Source organism: Candoia aspera, chromosome 18, assembly GCF_035149785.1.
Source record: "Candoia aspera isolate rCanAsp1 chromosome 18, rCanAsp1.hap2, whole genome shotgun sequence".
Classification (NCBI taxonomy): Eukaryota; Metazoa; Chordata; class Lepidosauria; order Squamata; family Boidae; genus Candoia; species Candoia aspera.
In genome coordinates this window covers 6,433,482-6,448,497 of record NC_086170.1, presented here as the reverse complement: position 1 = coordinate 6,448,497, position 15,016 = coordinate 6,433,482, and the positions used below count along the sequence as shown (strand labels likewise).

Below are 15,016 nucleotides of genomic sequence, written 5' to 3'. Positions count from 1 at the left end.
TGCTACCGAGTCTTGCAAACTGGGGATCATTGCTAGAATCTTGCAATTACCAGTCCCCTGGAGGTCTAAGGGAAGACCCTTTATGTCTCTGCCGGTTGGTGCATCCAGTTACAGTTCTTTTGGATTCAAAATGTCCCTGCTGCAATGCAGCACCTGGAAGCTGTCCCACTACCTGGAATAAACTGATTCTGGCCTCTTTGGCTAACAGTTGGGACAGAGGAGTAGCCCAGAGGCCATTTTCGGTTGGCATCGAGAAGCTTACCTCTGCTTCAAGCCTCCTGGAGAGGAAATGCCAAATTCCTTGGAATGGGTTGCTTGGAGTAGGGGTGGATCCAGGTGTCTTGGGGAAGAATTCACTACCCGCCTGCGTTGTACGCAACACACTTGCCTTCCCTGACCTATAAGAAGCAAAACTTTGCAGCAGCTGGCCTGAAATTCCTTGTGGCTCAGGGGAGAGGCGAGTTGAATAACAGCAGCCCCCCCAACCCCTCTGAAAGCACACAATAACTTCCAAGGCATAAATAAATGCACTGAGGTGGTTTACAGATTGCAGTAACTCAAAACTGGAAGAGAGGTTTAATACAGGTAAAGGAGAAGTCCCTTGAATTGAGCTCTCAGTGACTCCATGGCCCAAAAAAGTAAAATAAAATAAAATCAGGAATCTGGTAGCCCCTTTTCTGACAAACGCATTTTATTAAAAGGCAGAAGCTTCAGCAATGAAAGCTTCTGCCTTTTAATAAAATGCGTTTGTCAGAAAAGGGGCTACCAGATTCCCGATTTTTTTGCCACCAGAGACTAACATGGGTCTCGTCCTGTAAAGGTGACTCCATGGCCACTTTTCAGTTCCAGTCCTTATCTTAGCAACGCCGCTGTTTTTATCTCACGGGCCTGCTAAAATCCAGCTCAAAAGCCACAGCAAAGAGTGACAAGAGGGCCTACTGTTTTAAGAAAAACTGCTGAGCTTGAAGTTCCAGAAACACACAGACTGTGACGGTGCAAAGAGAACAGGTTACGGCCTGGCTTGCTTAAGTGCAACTAGGGGATTCACAAAGCACAACACGCCAAGTCAACCGTAGCAAAACGGAGGATCGCTTGGCGCACGGTTGGCGCTCAGGGACGTATGGAAGTTGTGCAAAGACCCAATGCCACTGGTGGTCTGGATGAAACTGCGGGGCAGGGGGGAGAGATCTTCTGCTTGAGTTCCTGTTTATTTAGCATGCTAGTTGCATACCATCTGGAATCCACATTCTGGCTCCAGTCGGTGTCTCTGCATTAAACCAGAGGAGATTCTATCGGGATCCGGAGGCAACGCTGAGAGAAGCAAGTTCTCTTCTGGAGCTGTGTGAGCCCTGCAGGGATTTTTCCGCCCTAACCTTCAGAGAGATTCATCAAGAGGACTTTCATCAAAGAGGTTAAAACTATGAGGAAGCAGCTTCAGGCTAGATGTCAGAGGCACTTCCTAGCTGTACCAGGTCTCAGGTGGTGGAACAGGCACCCATCCAGGCCTTCAAGCAGGGACTAGATGGTCATCCATCAGCGGTGCTCTAGTGGATCCTGTGCTGAGCAATGGGTTGGATTGGATGATCTTTAATCCCCCTTCTGATGCTGACTCTAAGGATGCGTGAATAACCCCAACCTACTCAGATATCGTTCGGCGTCCTTCAAGGGGTTACAGCTGGCTGAACGCGGCCCTCTGTCCAGAAACGGCAGCTGCATTCACGCGCTACACTAAGCATGGCTTGCATGTGGTTTACTGAACAGCCCAAACTGGCTGGGTTCATACAGCTTTTTAGCCTGCAAACGACACCTGGCCAGGCTCCGACCCCACACAGAGCTTCAAACAAGCCAACCACGTTGGTGTGCAGGTTGTGGTGGATTGCATTAATGGGATGTGCAACTCAGGTGTTTTTCCTCTCTTTCAACACAATGCTCAGATAAGGCACAGAACTGGCCGTGAGGAAGAAAGCAGGTCAGAAATTGAAACTGGCTGGCACCGCTACAGGTAGTCCTCACTTAACAACCACAATTGGGACTGGAATTTCAGTTGCTAAGCAAAGCGGTCATTAAGCGAATATGACCTGATTTTACGACCTTTTTTGTGGTGGTCATTAAGTGATTCATTAAGCAAACCACATGGTTGTTAAGCAAATCACGCAGTTCCCCATTGATTTTGCTTGCCAGAAGCTGGCTGGGAAGGTACAAAATGGCAATCACAGGACCGCAGGATGCTGTGACAGTCATAAATGCAAACCGCTTGCCAAGCATTCAAATCACGAACATGTGACTGTGGGGATGCTGTGATGGTTGTAAGTGCGAGGACATTGTTTTTTTCAGCACGGTCAGAAGCCCAAACTGTCACTAAATGAATGGCTATTACGTGAGAATTACCTGTAATGTAAAGCAGGCCCTGAAAGCAGTCAACGAAGCCCACTCCAATTTGTCTTCAATCTCGCCCAACAGACACCAGGCACTTGGCTCTTTCCCTCTTACCAGTTCTCATTTGATCTGATGAATGAGAATCTGCTTTGGAAGTTCCTTTTCAAAGGAGGGGAGAATTTTGGTGCGGTTATCCTGGGTAGAGTATGCTGGCAGTGTTTTAGGGACGAAATAGCCAAGGGTACAATCGCCTATCTTTCCTCGCCAGCCTTCTCCCTGGGACTCTGTGGCCTCAGTGGCTTCCCCCGCTCCTGTTCAAGCCCAAAGGAAGGAGATGCTTCAGAGCGATGGAGGCACCATCATCCGCTGCTAGCTTGCAAGAGAACGCAAGCCGAAAAACACCACAGAGAGGAGCGTGAAGGAACTTCTCAAGCATTTCAAGAAGAAAGAAAAACAGAAACCTCTTTTGGAGGGAAAGAAAACATTTGAGACGTTGCAAGGCAGATTTCAACACAATGTTTGCTTGCTTAAGTGTGACCTGACGCAGTTGATCGAGTTTGTGTAACAGGTACAACCTCCTTTTTAGCCCAGCCATGCTGGATGCCAGCCATGGTGTCATCGGAGCTTATTTAAACCTGAAAATATCTAACGGACATCCAGATATTGGAGCAAAGGAGTTGGCTGGATTTGAGTGGGCTGGGCTGGTTACGACCGAGAAAGCAGGCCGTGCCTGCTAATCTTCCCATTAGAAAAGAATTCATGTCTTGCACATTAATTGCAATAACTGGCCGCTGGAGCAATTTGTATGCGGAGGCCATGTAAGCGAGGGTGTAGGCTGTTCCAACTCTGTAATTATTGTCTCTTATAGCACCATCCAAAGCGTGCAATTACCCCCTGGAGCCAGCCTCATTGGTCCAGTGTCTGGGATGGAATGTCCTACCAGATCAGCCAGCAGAGAGAAACAATCATTAGCTGCTCTTGGTAGTGATGGATATCCATCTAAAAATGGCCTGGAATAACTTGGAGAGATGAACTCCTGTAAAAGCAGCACACAGCGTGGTTTCCAAAGGGGCCAGAGCACGTGGCTGGTCCCACCTATTGTGCTAGGTGACTTCGCACCCTGCAGAAAACCAGCCAACCTGGTTTGCAAACCCACGGTTTATGGTGTGGAGGGTGGCACACTTAGCCCACGCTGGCTGAGCCCAGAAGCCACAGTTGAAGAAACTAGGGTTGGGCACTCCACGATCTGTAGTCCAGTGTTACACACATACAAACACAAGCATGATCTTAGATGGCGTTTCTCCTCCTCTCTTATCAAAAAAGGTGAAAAATTCAAGCACATTATGAAGAACAGTTTTATTTGCTAACAAGAGCAAGGAAGAGAAATGAACGGAAAAGCGACTTCTTCAATCAAGCCTGGAGCCTTCTGTGCATGTTCAGGGGGAAAAAAGCCTTTATGAGAGGGAGCAGCAGATACGGTTTGGCCCCAAAGCCAACCCTTAAAACAAGTTATACATGCATAAAACTGGAATTCAGTTTTGGGTTAAAACCTCCAGTGTTCTGATGGCGTTTCAGAAAGGCCTGAGTTTCACAGCCTCAGCTAGATTCTCCTCCTGGGCAGGTTCTCGGTTGTGAGTTTATTCGGCCACGATCCGGCCCATAAAGTAGACGCCGTAAACTTCCTTCACGTCACCTTTCACAACCAGCGTGGCCGATCCAGTTATCGGCTGATTGGGCTGTGGGGACGAGACAGAGGCGGCCCTGAATTTGGGGGCTTCTGAAGGAGGAGAAGGGTTAGACCCTGCTCCCTTTACAGGGAGTAAGAACGCTACCGATCAATCGCAAGAAAATAGGCTTTGAAGCCTGTCAACCTACATCGGAGCCAGCAGGGGGCACCCAAGAGACAATGATGGATTTGGTCTGCCCACGCTCCACCAGCCCTTTCACCAGGTCCACGCTGAATCCTTTCAATTGCAGAACCTGCAAGCCTTCCCAGCTGAATTCGACATTCTGCGGAAAAGGAAGGGTGGCAACGTTCAATCAGTGGGTGAAACCCTCAGTCAGTCAGTCAGTCAGTCAGTCAGTCAATCAAGCAAACCTTTATTCTGGTCAAAGACCAGCATAAAATACAAACAAGAAAAATTACACCCATTTGAATAATACCACTGAAACTTGTAAGAGATAAAAGATCATTAAAAGCTAGGGCTATAAAATTAAAACACTAAAATACTAAAATGAACACTCTTAATGTTCATACGAAGGCTATAGACTAAAGCGGGGCCTCTAAAGGCCACAAAAGAGATGGAAAAGCAAGTAAGGATTAAAAAGGAATTAAAGAGAAGAGGCATTCTCAGTATGTTTACCCATGCCCAGGACCCTCAATTATCTGCCTGAAAATTTTAATAGCTAGTAGGCAAAATCTAGTAACACTGTTATGTAATAAATGGTTCCTTATCTGAAAAGAGAAAATCAAGAAGAAATGTATATAAGGTGTGATGGATGAAACCCTCCCGGCATGGCAATGCAACCTTCCCCCAAACCAGATCACTCCAGCTCAGGACATCTGATTAGATCTGGGCTCTTAAAAAACAAAAAGGGCCCAAATGGGGTGCTGGGATGGAATGTGATTTTAAAAGCCAAACGCCTCTGGGCTGGGGTGGGGATCCGGCACTAATTTCCCAAAGAATTCTCAGGATTCCAGCAGCCAAATTCTTACGATTGCCCCAGGGAGACACACCCGTAAATTGGTATGGAAGCCATAATTTTTTTGCAGGGTAGATTTCTTTTTAGAAGGTGCTGACAACTGCACCCCAATAATTCAAGAGAGAGGGAGATGTGGAATTGGTATCGCAGCTTTGCGAGGCTTTCCAAAAAACATCTGTCGTACAGATGTATAAACTCACACAGCCACACAGAGGCAACCAAATGGATTTGAAAGAATGTCTCTTCAACCGCGTCCCTATTCTGTGGTTCCTCTGGGCAAGAGCATGTGCTAGGATTTTAACAAGGGAAACAAGCCAGAATGCAATGGTGCGGCCTGCCATGGGATCTTTCCTCCATTGCAAGAAGGTAAGCGCACAAGTTTCAGAATATCAGGAAACAAAACTGTCCCCATGTTCATTTAACTTTCCTTCCTGAACATGGGCACCCCATCGTTGAGGCCCCCACAAGGTTGTGACGAACAGCAGGGAGGAGGCAGGCAGAAAGAGGAAGAATCAAAGGAGGAACAAAACAGGATAGATTTAAGAAAAAAAGTAGCCTGGGAGACCACTCACACTTTTGCTTTGGCCACACCCATTTTGCTTTGGCCACACCTTCCCGCTTCCTACCCCACCCAAGCAGGCTGCCAGCTCACTGATCCCCTCCCCGCCCCCCATCAGTGCTTCAATGTAGTACACCTAACCTGTAAGGTTTTCCCCCAACCTTCCCCCAAACCAGATCACTCCAGCTCAGGACATCTGATTAGATCTGGGCTCTTAAAAAACAAAAAGGGCCCAAATGCGGTGCTGGGATGGAATGTGATTTTAAAAGCCAAATGCCTCTGGGCTGGGGTGGGGATTTGGCACTAATTTCCCAAAGAATTCTCAGGATTCCAGCAGCTGTTCTATTTCTGACCAAGTCCTCTCCTGAACCCCACTCTTAGCAGTTGACAAATGCTTGCCCCCCAAGACGGCCGTACCTTCTTTGATGCAAACTGAGCGGTCCGGATGGCTCCGACTTTCAACTCCCGCACTGCTGGGATAACAAGAGTCTCTGACTGTACGCACTTCAGGCTGACCAGGATGGAGTTGGTGACTTTCTCAGTTTCTGCAGAGAAGCAGTTTTGTCCATCAGGGGTGGGAGAATGGGGAACAGGTCAGATTAAAAACTAAATAGTGATCAGGATTCCCATGGCAGCATAGCTAAGTATTAAAGAAATTAGTTAAATTTGCCTAAAACATTTCTCTCCCCTCCTTTAGGTAAAATGAATGACCCTGTTGCTTCTGCCATCGTTTACTGAATAAGCCACCATTGGCTGGTTTGGCCCAACATGCTAAGCAACAGCAAGCAAAGCACATCAGGGCTAAGAGATGTGAAAACAGCTGACTTTGTGCCCCCAAATCTATTCACTCGGGTATGGAGTGGGGGGATATTCTGCAATCCCCATCTGGAAATGAAATTCAGCTGGTTGTCCAGTGAGATCCTATTGTTGTTGTCGTCAACATCATCATCATCTGTGTCCTGGGTGCTGAAGGCAAAATACAACAACCCTGGGAAGTAGGATGGGACCGCTCGGGACGGACCTCTTCCAGACAGTTTGGTATTCCTTCCCTCTACCTGCCGGACCCCGATCTTTGGCACCTGCAGTTTCCAAGCCAAAGCACGGGCAGAATTCAGTCCCCTTAGGCTGCTTCACCTGCTTTGGATGCTTCCTCCGTCACGGAAGTCACCACAGCCAGCGACTCAAAGGGCACGTCCAACGGCTCCCCACCTTCCACGTACATGATGTGGTTCCTTGCTGCCCCTTTCAGCTGTATCACCCGGATGATTTCCTGCAAGGAGTTTCAAGCAGCCCGGGGTTTCTAAAACGCCTCTCGATTACCCCCCTCCGGTGTCATTCCAATGACCCTTCCAAGGTTGGATGACCCTCCAGAGCAGCGTTTCTCAACCTCGGCAACTTCAAGACTTCAACTCCCAGAATTCCCCAGCCAGACACAGGCCCTGGACACTTGGAGGTCATCAAAGGGGAAATTCTGAGGGTTTTAGTCCAACCCAACTGGAGAACACCAGGCCAGGAAAAGTCAGTCTTATCACTTTGAAACTGGAAAGTCTGGGATTCAAATTAGAATGTTTTCCTCTGCCTACTTCATGCACTTTTCCTTTTATGTCGCAGTCTTCATTACTTGTCTGAAAGCAGGAATACCGCTGTTTAAGCACCTGGGACAAACTCAGGGACAGTTCACCTGACCCCAAAAGATCCTCTCACCTTATCAAAAAGCAAGATCTGGATGCGGTCGGAATAATACAAGCTTTCATGATCAGGACTGAAGGTGACTGTGAACTCCTGAGACTTCCCAAGACCAATGATGCCTTGCATTGGGAAGACGCTGAACACACTCAGGCCGCTGTAATTTTGTGTACCTGGGAAAGGAATTGGTAAACAGTGTAGTAGGAAATAGACTCTGTCCTTTCTATAGCAGTGCTGAAAAGTCCAAGAATGAAGTAGGAAAACCTGGATATCAACCAGTTTAGCCCAAGGAAAAGCACTCAGGGCCCAACCAATTAGGGAACCAAACCCATCCCTATTAGGAATCCTAGTCATTATTCATTTGCTATTGTACAGTCAATTCCTCTCTTAGCTTTTAACAAATGCCTTGTTTTCCTTCCCATTTAACTGGTGTATAGGGACATATTTCACTTTTTAAAAGCCCTTCCAAAGCCCCCAAAGTTGTTTTGCTGATACATACATACATACATACATACATACATACATACATAGAAAGAAAGAAAGAAAGAAAGAAAGAAAGAAAGAAAGAGAGAGAAGAAAGAGAAGAAAATTCATGAGTTTTCATGTCATGTTTTTTGCCATGACACTCGGGGAATCCCCCACAAAAAATTATTAAAGATAATTTACCCTGATCTACCACGTCACTGGAACAGGTGTCCCTCAGAAGAATTTGTTCAACAGTGAACCATAATCATGAAGCAATGCAGCAATCAGTCCATCATTACCCCCCTATCTAGCATGAAACAGCACTCAAAACAGGGCTATCTTCTTACCAACGATATGCGTTTCTCTCGGTGTGTTAAGGAACGGGGGAAACGTCTGCAGCTCTTGATATCTGTCCGGCGAAAGAGACTCCAGGACAACAGAAAATTTCAAGGGCAAAGGAGAAATGTTCTCGATCTGCAAAAGAACCCATCATCCTAAAATTACGCCGCATTTAGGCCATTTTTCCTAGATGTTGTTGTTTATTCGTTCAGTCGCTTCCGACTCTTTGTGACTTCATGGACCAGCCCATGCCAGAGCTTCCTGTCGGTCGTCAGCACCCCCAGCTCCCCCAGGGATGAGTCCGTCACCTCTAGAATACCATCCATCCACCTTGCCCTTGGTCAGCCCCTCTTCCTTTTGCCCTCCACTCTCCCCAGCATCAGCATCTTCTCCAGGGTGTCTGTCTTCTCATTATGTGGCCAAAGTATTTCAGTTTTGCCTTTAATATTGTTCCCTCAAGTGAGCAGTCTGGCTTTATTTCCTGGAGGATGGACTGGTTGGATCTTCTTGCAGTCCAAGGCACTCTCAGAATATTCCTCCAACACCACAGTTCAAAAGCATCGATCTTCCTTCGCTCAGCCTTCCTTATGGTCCAGCTCTCGCAGCCATATGTCACTAATTTTTCCTAGATAGCACAATACAAATGTTGTTGGCCTTTGGCAAAAAGGTGGAAACTCTTTCCTTTGTGGATTCAGAAGGAAAATAGTGGTGGAAAAGTAACTGTTAACACAGTGGGCCTTCTTTCGTGGGATGAAGAAACCCAGCTCTTGGTCCCGGATCAGAACAGCAATACGGTTTAGATGTTAAACATTTCATAGAACCTTTGTGCCAGAAATGGACCCTCTCTAATCTGGGAAGACTGCCCACCATAAAAAAGATAAGCTCTGGAAGTTTACCAGCTCATAAGGGTATACATTGCTTGATGAACCAGACCCTGTCATTTTGTTCCTATCATTATGCTTGTTCGTTTTTATGCAAAATCTGCCAAGAAAGATTATTTTGCCATGTTGTCTAGATTGGTCTTTAGAAAGGTTGCCTGTAAGTTGTTGTTTTTTCCAATCCTGACTTTAAAGAGGACGCTGCAAACTTTAGATAGGCTTTCTTTTAAATCCCCCGCGGATTAACTAATTTTTTTGATCAAGAATCTCTAGACCACAGCAGATGGTGGCAGCAGCCTGGCCTTGGCTTATCTCAAGAAGCTAGGTAAGATTAGGGTGGGCTGGGCTAGAACAAATCTTAATAATAAAATTAATAATAATTAGAAGTAGTGGCAGAAAATCTGAGAGACAGAGGACTGGGAAGTTAATTTTAAAAAATCCTGGAAAACAGCAATGACAAAATCCTTCCATACTGTTGCCAAGAAAACAGCACAGGTGTCTCCGTGAAAATAGCAGGAGCTGAGCATGGTTCCCAGAATCACAACACTGAAAACGGTGTTTTGAAAGCGCTACGTAGCTTCAGATGTCATACCCATTTGCCAGCCGCACTACAAGAATTCTGCAAAATGAATCACTATTACCCTTCCCAGAAGACTCGAGGGAGACTGTAGCAGGGGAACGGCAACTGGTTTTCCCACATAACACTCAGCCTTAATGGGTTGTGAAAGGTTTGGGGTTTGTCAATCACTCTTTGTGGCTCTGCATCTTGAGTAAAGACAACCAGTGATGACGTATTCACTGCTTAAACAAACGTTGGGTGAACCCGGAGAGCGACTGGCTTATTTAGAGATGCTAGGTAACCTGGCGATGAAATGAAAAATGGAATCTCTCTGTTCTCTCAGCCATTCATTGAAGGTCGGTTTACCAAGTGGTGGCGTGTTCCTGCTAATAAAGTTTGTGTGAAATCACAGTAATTCCCCCACCAATATGGGCTCGCTGATGGCTTGGGAAACAGCAACATTTAATTTGTTTATTCGTCATATTTATTTCTCTCATTTCGTGTCAGAAATGCAGGACGTTAGAAAGGGGGAAAGTATTAATTAAAAGTTAAAAAGTTAAAAACATTTAATAAAAATATAAAATTTATGTAGCTCTAGCCCAATGCCAGGCTAGAGTTATTTGTTACGTATTTGTCGTATTTCTTTACCACCCAACTCGTATTATAAGGGTATATGATAATGCTTTGATTTCCTTGGAAGGGAATCCTTTTCTCAGACAGTGTGGTGGCCGGCTACCTTGAAGATGGATGTGGTGGTTTCCTTGGAGACGACATATCCCATGTTCAACACATCTTCTTCCAGGGAACATGCAATGGACGTGATCACTCCCCTGCCAGTCAAAGTCAGAGTCAGGGTAGCTTTCTCCGTTCGGATTTCCAGGATTTCAAAATACTAGGAAGAGAAATTTCGTGGGGAGAATGGATGAAAGGGGTAACGACCGTGTGGGACATCAAGACGAAAGCGTGACGCGGGGATGAAGAGACTCACCGACTTACTCTCCTCCGGACAGAAGGTAAGGACAAGGCACCGGAATTCCCCTTCCCCGAGCGAACAAATCGGATTTGCCAGCAGGAAGGGCCCAAAGGGATCGAGAAGGGAATATCCCAGCTGAAAAGTTCGGTTCAAAGAACCCACCGGTCAAAGAAAAACACCCTGTGCCTAACCTCGGGCCAACTACACAAACAAGCCTGCACTGCCAATGGGGAAGGACTGGATGACCTATGCAGAGCCTTCCCTTCCTTCCAAGACTGTGTTTCCACAGTTCAGGAGCAGGTTTATTTTCCTAGACCCTCTTGTAATGAAGATTGGTCTTGGACTGAGAAAGGGAGGGAGGGAGGGAGAGGGAGAGATTGATTCTGAAATTATTATGAGATTGGAAATTATTATGAGATTGGAGTGTTTCTCAACCTTGGCAACTTTAAGACGTGTGGACTTCAACTCCCAGAATTCCCCAGCCAGCATGGGGAATGGAATTCCATGGAAGAATGGAATTCTGGGAATTGAAGTCCACACATCTTAAAGTTCCCACGGTTGAGAAACAGTGCTCCAGGAGACTGAGTAGCAAAATGGAGGGAATATAGAGAGGCCCCCTCTCTGCTGATTCTCCAGTTCTCACCTACTCCATGGCCATTTCATCAGTGGCCTCAGAATCCTTTTCCTCCAAGCTGATGCTAACGAGAACTGGAGCTTTAAGAATTCAAGACGGAGCTTGCGTCTTTCCTTCTTCCTCCTCCCTCACCACCCCACTTTCCATGCATGTTATGACTTTTCAATTGTAAGGCTGCAGGTAAGGTTTTGTCTCGCTATTAATATTTCTAAATCACTTAGAGAGGAGCTTTCTGGTAAAAAAAATAGCTAAACAAATTTTTTTTTTAAAGAAAACCAGTGGGAAAAATGGTGGAGCAACAGGGACTAGTTCAATTTAAAGGATACCACCAGGTGTTCGTTGGATATATTCTGGATCTCCACTTCTTTCTTGATTCTGTGCCCTGAAGGATGAGACAGCCCATGTAAAAAAGCCAATAGAGAACAATTTTAAAAGAAGGACAATGTCAAGGAGCCATTTTCACATTAGTCCTGAGAAATATAAAATCGAAAGAAAGAATTCACACTGTGCATATACATCTTGTTCCACCAGACCAACTTTGGGAGACCTGCAGCCCACCAGATGCTGTTGATCTACAATTCAAAGCAATATTGGAATTTTTAGAAATTGCAGCTTAGCAACAACTCTGTCTGTGTCTATCACAGGTTCCTTTTCAGTAAGAACAGAGATCAGCATGGCCTGATTCAGGATATACGCTAAGCCAACATGTGGCTTGTTTCGTTTTGTCTTAGGCAAACCCAGCTACTGGGATCTATAAACCGTGATTGATGGCTTAACCTGCAGCCAACCAATTCATAACAAGCAAGGTTAATTAAACTATGACTTAGCATGACTATAGATCCAACCTCTATGTTGGAATTTCTATTCCCTGCTCCAGCTAAAATTAATCATCTGATTTATAGGTGAATCAGCAGAAATCACAGGACAGATAACTTTGGCCCGCTCTATACAAACTCTTATTTATTTATTATTCAAATTTTGCTACTTCCCATCTCCCCCAAAAGAGGGACTCTGGGCGGTTTACAATAAAATTTAAACTATAATAATAAACAATTAAAATCCTATAAAAATAAAACAATTTACAAATATAAAATACAATATAAATAAGCGTAAAGTCCAAGAGGCTAGAAAATTCTAATCAGGAGGGAGGGTCTCTAAGCCACCCCCATGAATGGCTGCCCACCTCCCCGCCCCACGCGAGACGGGAGAACCAAGTTTTCAGGGCCCTCCTGAAGGTTGGAAGTGAAGGGGCCTGCCTCACCTCTGGGGGCAAGATGTTCCAAAGGGCGGGGACCACTGCAGAGAAGGCCTGTTTCCTGGACCCCGCCAGATGAAGTTCTCTTACAGACAGGGTCCGTAACATGTCCTCTGCATGATCGGGCGGGGCGGGTCAATGTTGTGGGGATGTCCCTTAGGTAGCCTGGCCCCATGCCACGTTATATTGCTCTAATACCCCAAAATTAGTGGTTAAGGCATCAGGCCAGAAGCCAGGAGGCCATGAGTTCTAATCCCGCCATAGGCACAAAGCTGGCTGGGTGACCTTGGGCCAGTCACTCTCTCTCAGCCCTAAGAAGGAGGCAATGGCAAACCACTTCTGAAAAACCTTGCCAGGAAAACTGCAGGGACTTGTCCAGGCCATCTCCAAGAATTGAACGTGACTGAACGGATTAAAAAAAAACACCAAAATTAGAAACAGGCCTTGTTTTGGGCCCTCTGTTAAAATATATGCTTATAAGGCCACTGAGAATACCTGTGGATTTCCACCAGAGAACGCCGGTGTTCATGAATTAAATTCTGCCAAGGAGCGGGAAAAAAGGTGATGCAAAGCCACCGTTTCATACCGACTGCAATGTCCCCGAAGTTGAAGAATGTCCTCCCATTATTTGAAGTTACCACCACAGCAGGGGCGACGGACGGGCAATGGAGCTCCAAGTACAAGGTATTGTAAGGACTGCGGAGGGAAAATACATTCAAATGCCCCTTGCTTTCAGGAATGCCACACGATCCTCAGAAACTTTATTTATTCAGCAAAGATAGTTTTTAAAAAGGCAAACTTTGGGCTTGAGAGAAGATTCTGAACTCAGATCATTTTTTTTTCTGGAGCTATGCTAATGACAATCTGGATTCCCAGTCATTATTGTTAATTAATAAAGAAAAACGTCTGAATGTGTATAACAAAGCATTGACCATCCTGTCTTCTAGCACTCAGAAACTGTCTGAATAATTTTTTGCTTGAGACCGCCTGATTTCCCACTCCATCCCTACTTATTTTTTTCCATTTTGGTCAAATATATTAAGCGGGATACTTGCAAACAGGAATTCTGGCTCCTAATCTTAAGCCGTGGTTTGTTCCCTGGAAGCCTATAGGCAACATGGGGGCTGTTTTCTTAAACTCTGCGTAGAATCCAGAAAACTAGATACTTCATAAATAAGTTACTATCAATATTCCTAACACCAGCCCTGCAGAGTAGGAATGTTTAATTTCCCCAAAATGCACACTGACCTTACGGTTAATTGAGAATAAGTTATGCTTCTTTGAGTTATGCTGTTTCCTCTCTCTTTGAAGTATATGTATGATTGTGTGTGTGTGTATGTATAGTGTGTGTGTATAGAGAGAAATGTGGAAGATACAGAAAATGGTTGCTCTTGAAAATCTCACAATAATATATATCCTGAAATCTGTCATTCTAAGAGCTAATAAATCGTGATCGCTTTTTATATAAACTTGCCATTAGCGGAATTCTAACAAAGTTAAGTTCATTTTACTTTAATCACTGGCCTGCTCATTTAAGGGTAAAATTATTGGGAAAAGAAAACGTGGTATTCCCTTCAGGTAAATACCGTACCTAAAATAAATGTTAGTAATATTAGCTGAAGTTCAGAGGAGAGAGAAGGGTCAACTGGTGGTATCGCAAATTCCAACTGGGTGATTTCAAGGTATTTTAGCCAACCAGAAAGCAGCAAAATGTTTCTGAGAAATGAAGCCACACTAAAATAAACTTCGAGCATCCTTGCTCCAGTTTGCTTTTCTCTCCTACTAAATCTATGCCTGTAATTTAAACCGGGTTGCCGGTTTAAATCAGAGTAAAGCAAGCCTAGCCTTTAATTACATGCAGCTGCTAAAATTAGTATACAGTCTGCCTCTTGCTTGCAATGGACACCATTTAATTTGCATCTGCATGTAATTAAAGGCTAGGCTTTGCTAGCCCAGCGGTAAAGCATCCCTTGGCATGCCGTGGGTCTTTGGTTTCTGGACGTGGCGTACCTGAAGCTCATATTTTCAGCCCCTCTCTTCTCATCGATGTCTCCACTCGCAACGAGGCAGGGTATGATGTATTTGTCAAAACAGCTGGTGAAACTGCGGACTAAAGATAAATGGGCAGCAATGTACTCTTCAGAGCTAGAGGTTGGGGAAACAAACGGAAAAACAACTGATCACCCCCAAAGCAGAGTGATGTAGCACGCCCAGCTCCGTGGTGTCAAGACAAATCCTTAGCAGAGTAGATGTCCCTCAAATGTTCTCAGATACAGCTGCTGTCAAACTTCCTCGTTCAGGGGCAGCGTATCTCTAAATACCAATGGTAGGGCAGTGGGGAGGGGAGATGGCCAGAACCATGAGACAGTTCAGCTTCACACCTTTTGCATCAAATCCACCCCACCCCGACAAGAATTTTGCCAAATATGTTTCTCTCCTTTGAAAGACATTTAGGAAATGAATTTCTGCTCATGGAACGGGACAAGCACGGAGAAGGCAGGAAGGGACACATTAAAAATGGTGGCCTGTAGTGAGCCAGCCCCCAAGGGGACCATCTTGGACTTGCACCCCTTAAGTAGAGCAAAACTG

The 15,016-nt window shown here is 45.4% G+C and overlaps 1 protein-coding gene across 1 annotated transcript in view; it reads right to left on the bottom strand.

The window, feature by feature from the left end:
- Positions 1-3,717: 3,717 nt before the first annotated feature.
- CFAP74 (cilia and flagella associated protein 74) overlaps positions 3,718-15,016 on the bottom strand; it is a 45,634-nt gene continuing 34,335 nt past the window's right edge. The window contains exons 26-36 of the mRNA XM_063317680.1: positions 14,438-14,572; positions 13,014-13,123; positions 11,499-11,554; positions 10,554-10,673; positions 10,302-10,457; positions 8,137-8,263; positions 7,343-7,497; positions 6,773-6,908; positions 6,056-6,183; positions 4,252-4,386; positions 3,718-4,112 (exon numbers count right to left, since the gene is read on the bottom strand). Of these exons, the coding sequence (XP_063173750.1) occupies positions 4,014-4,112; positions 4,252-4,386; positions 6,056-6,183; positions 6,773-6,908; positions 7,343-7,497; positions 8,137-8,263; positions 10,302-10,457; positions 10,554-10,673; positions 11,499-11,554; positions 13,014-13,123; positions 14,438-14,572 (1,357 nt within the window). The 3' untranslated portion in view covers positions 3,718-4,013. The remainder of the gene's footprint in view (positions 4,113-4,251; positions 4,387-6,055; positions 6,184-6,772; positions 6,909-7,342; positions 7,498-8,136; positions 8,264-10,301; positions 10,458-10,553; positions 10,674-11,498; positions 11,555-13,013; positions 13,124-14,437; positions 14,573-15,016) is intronic.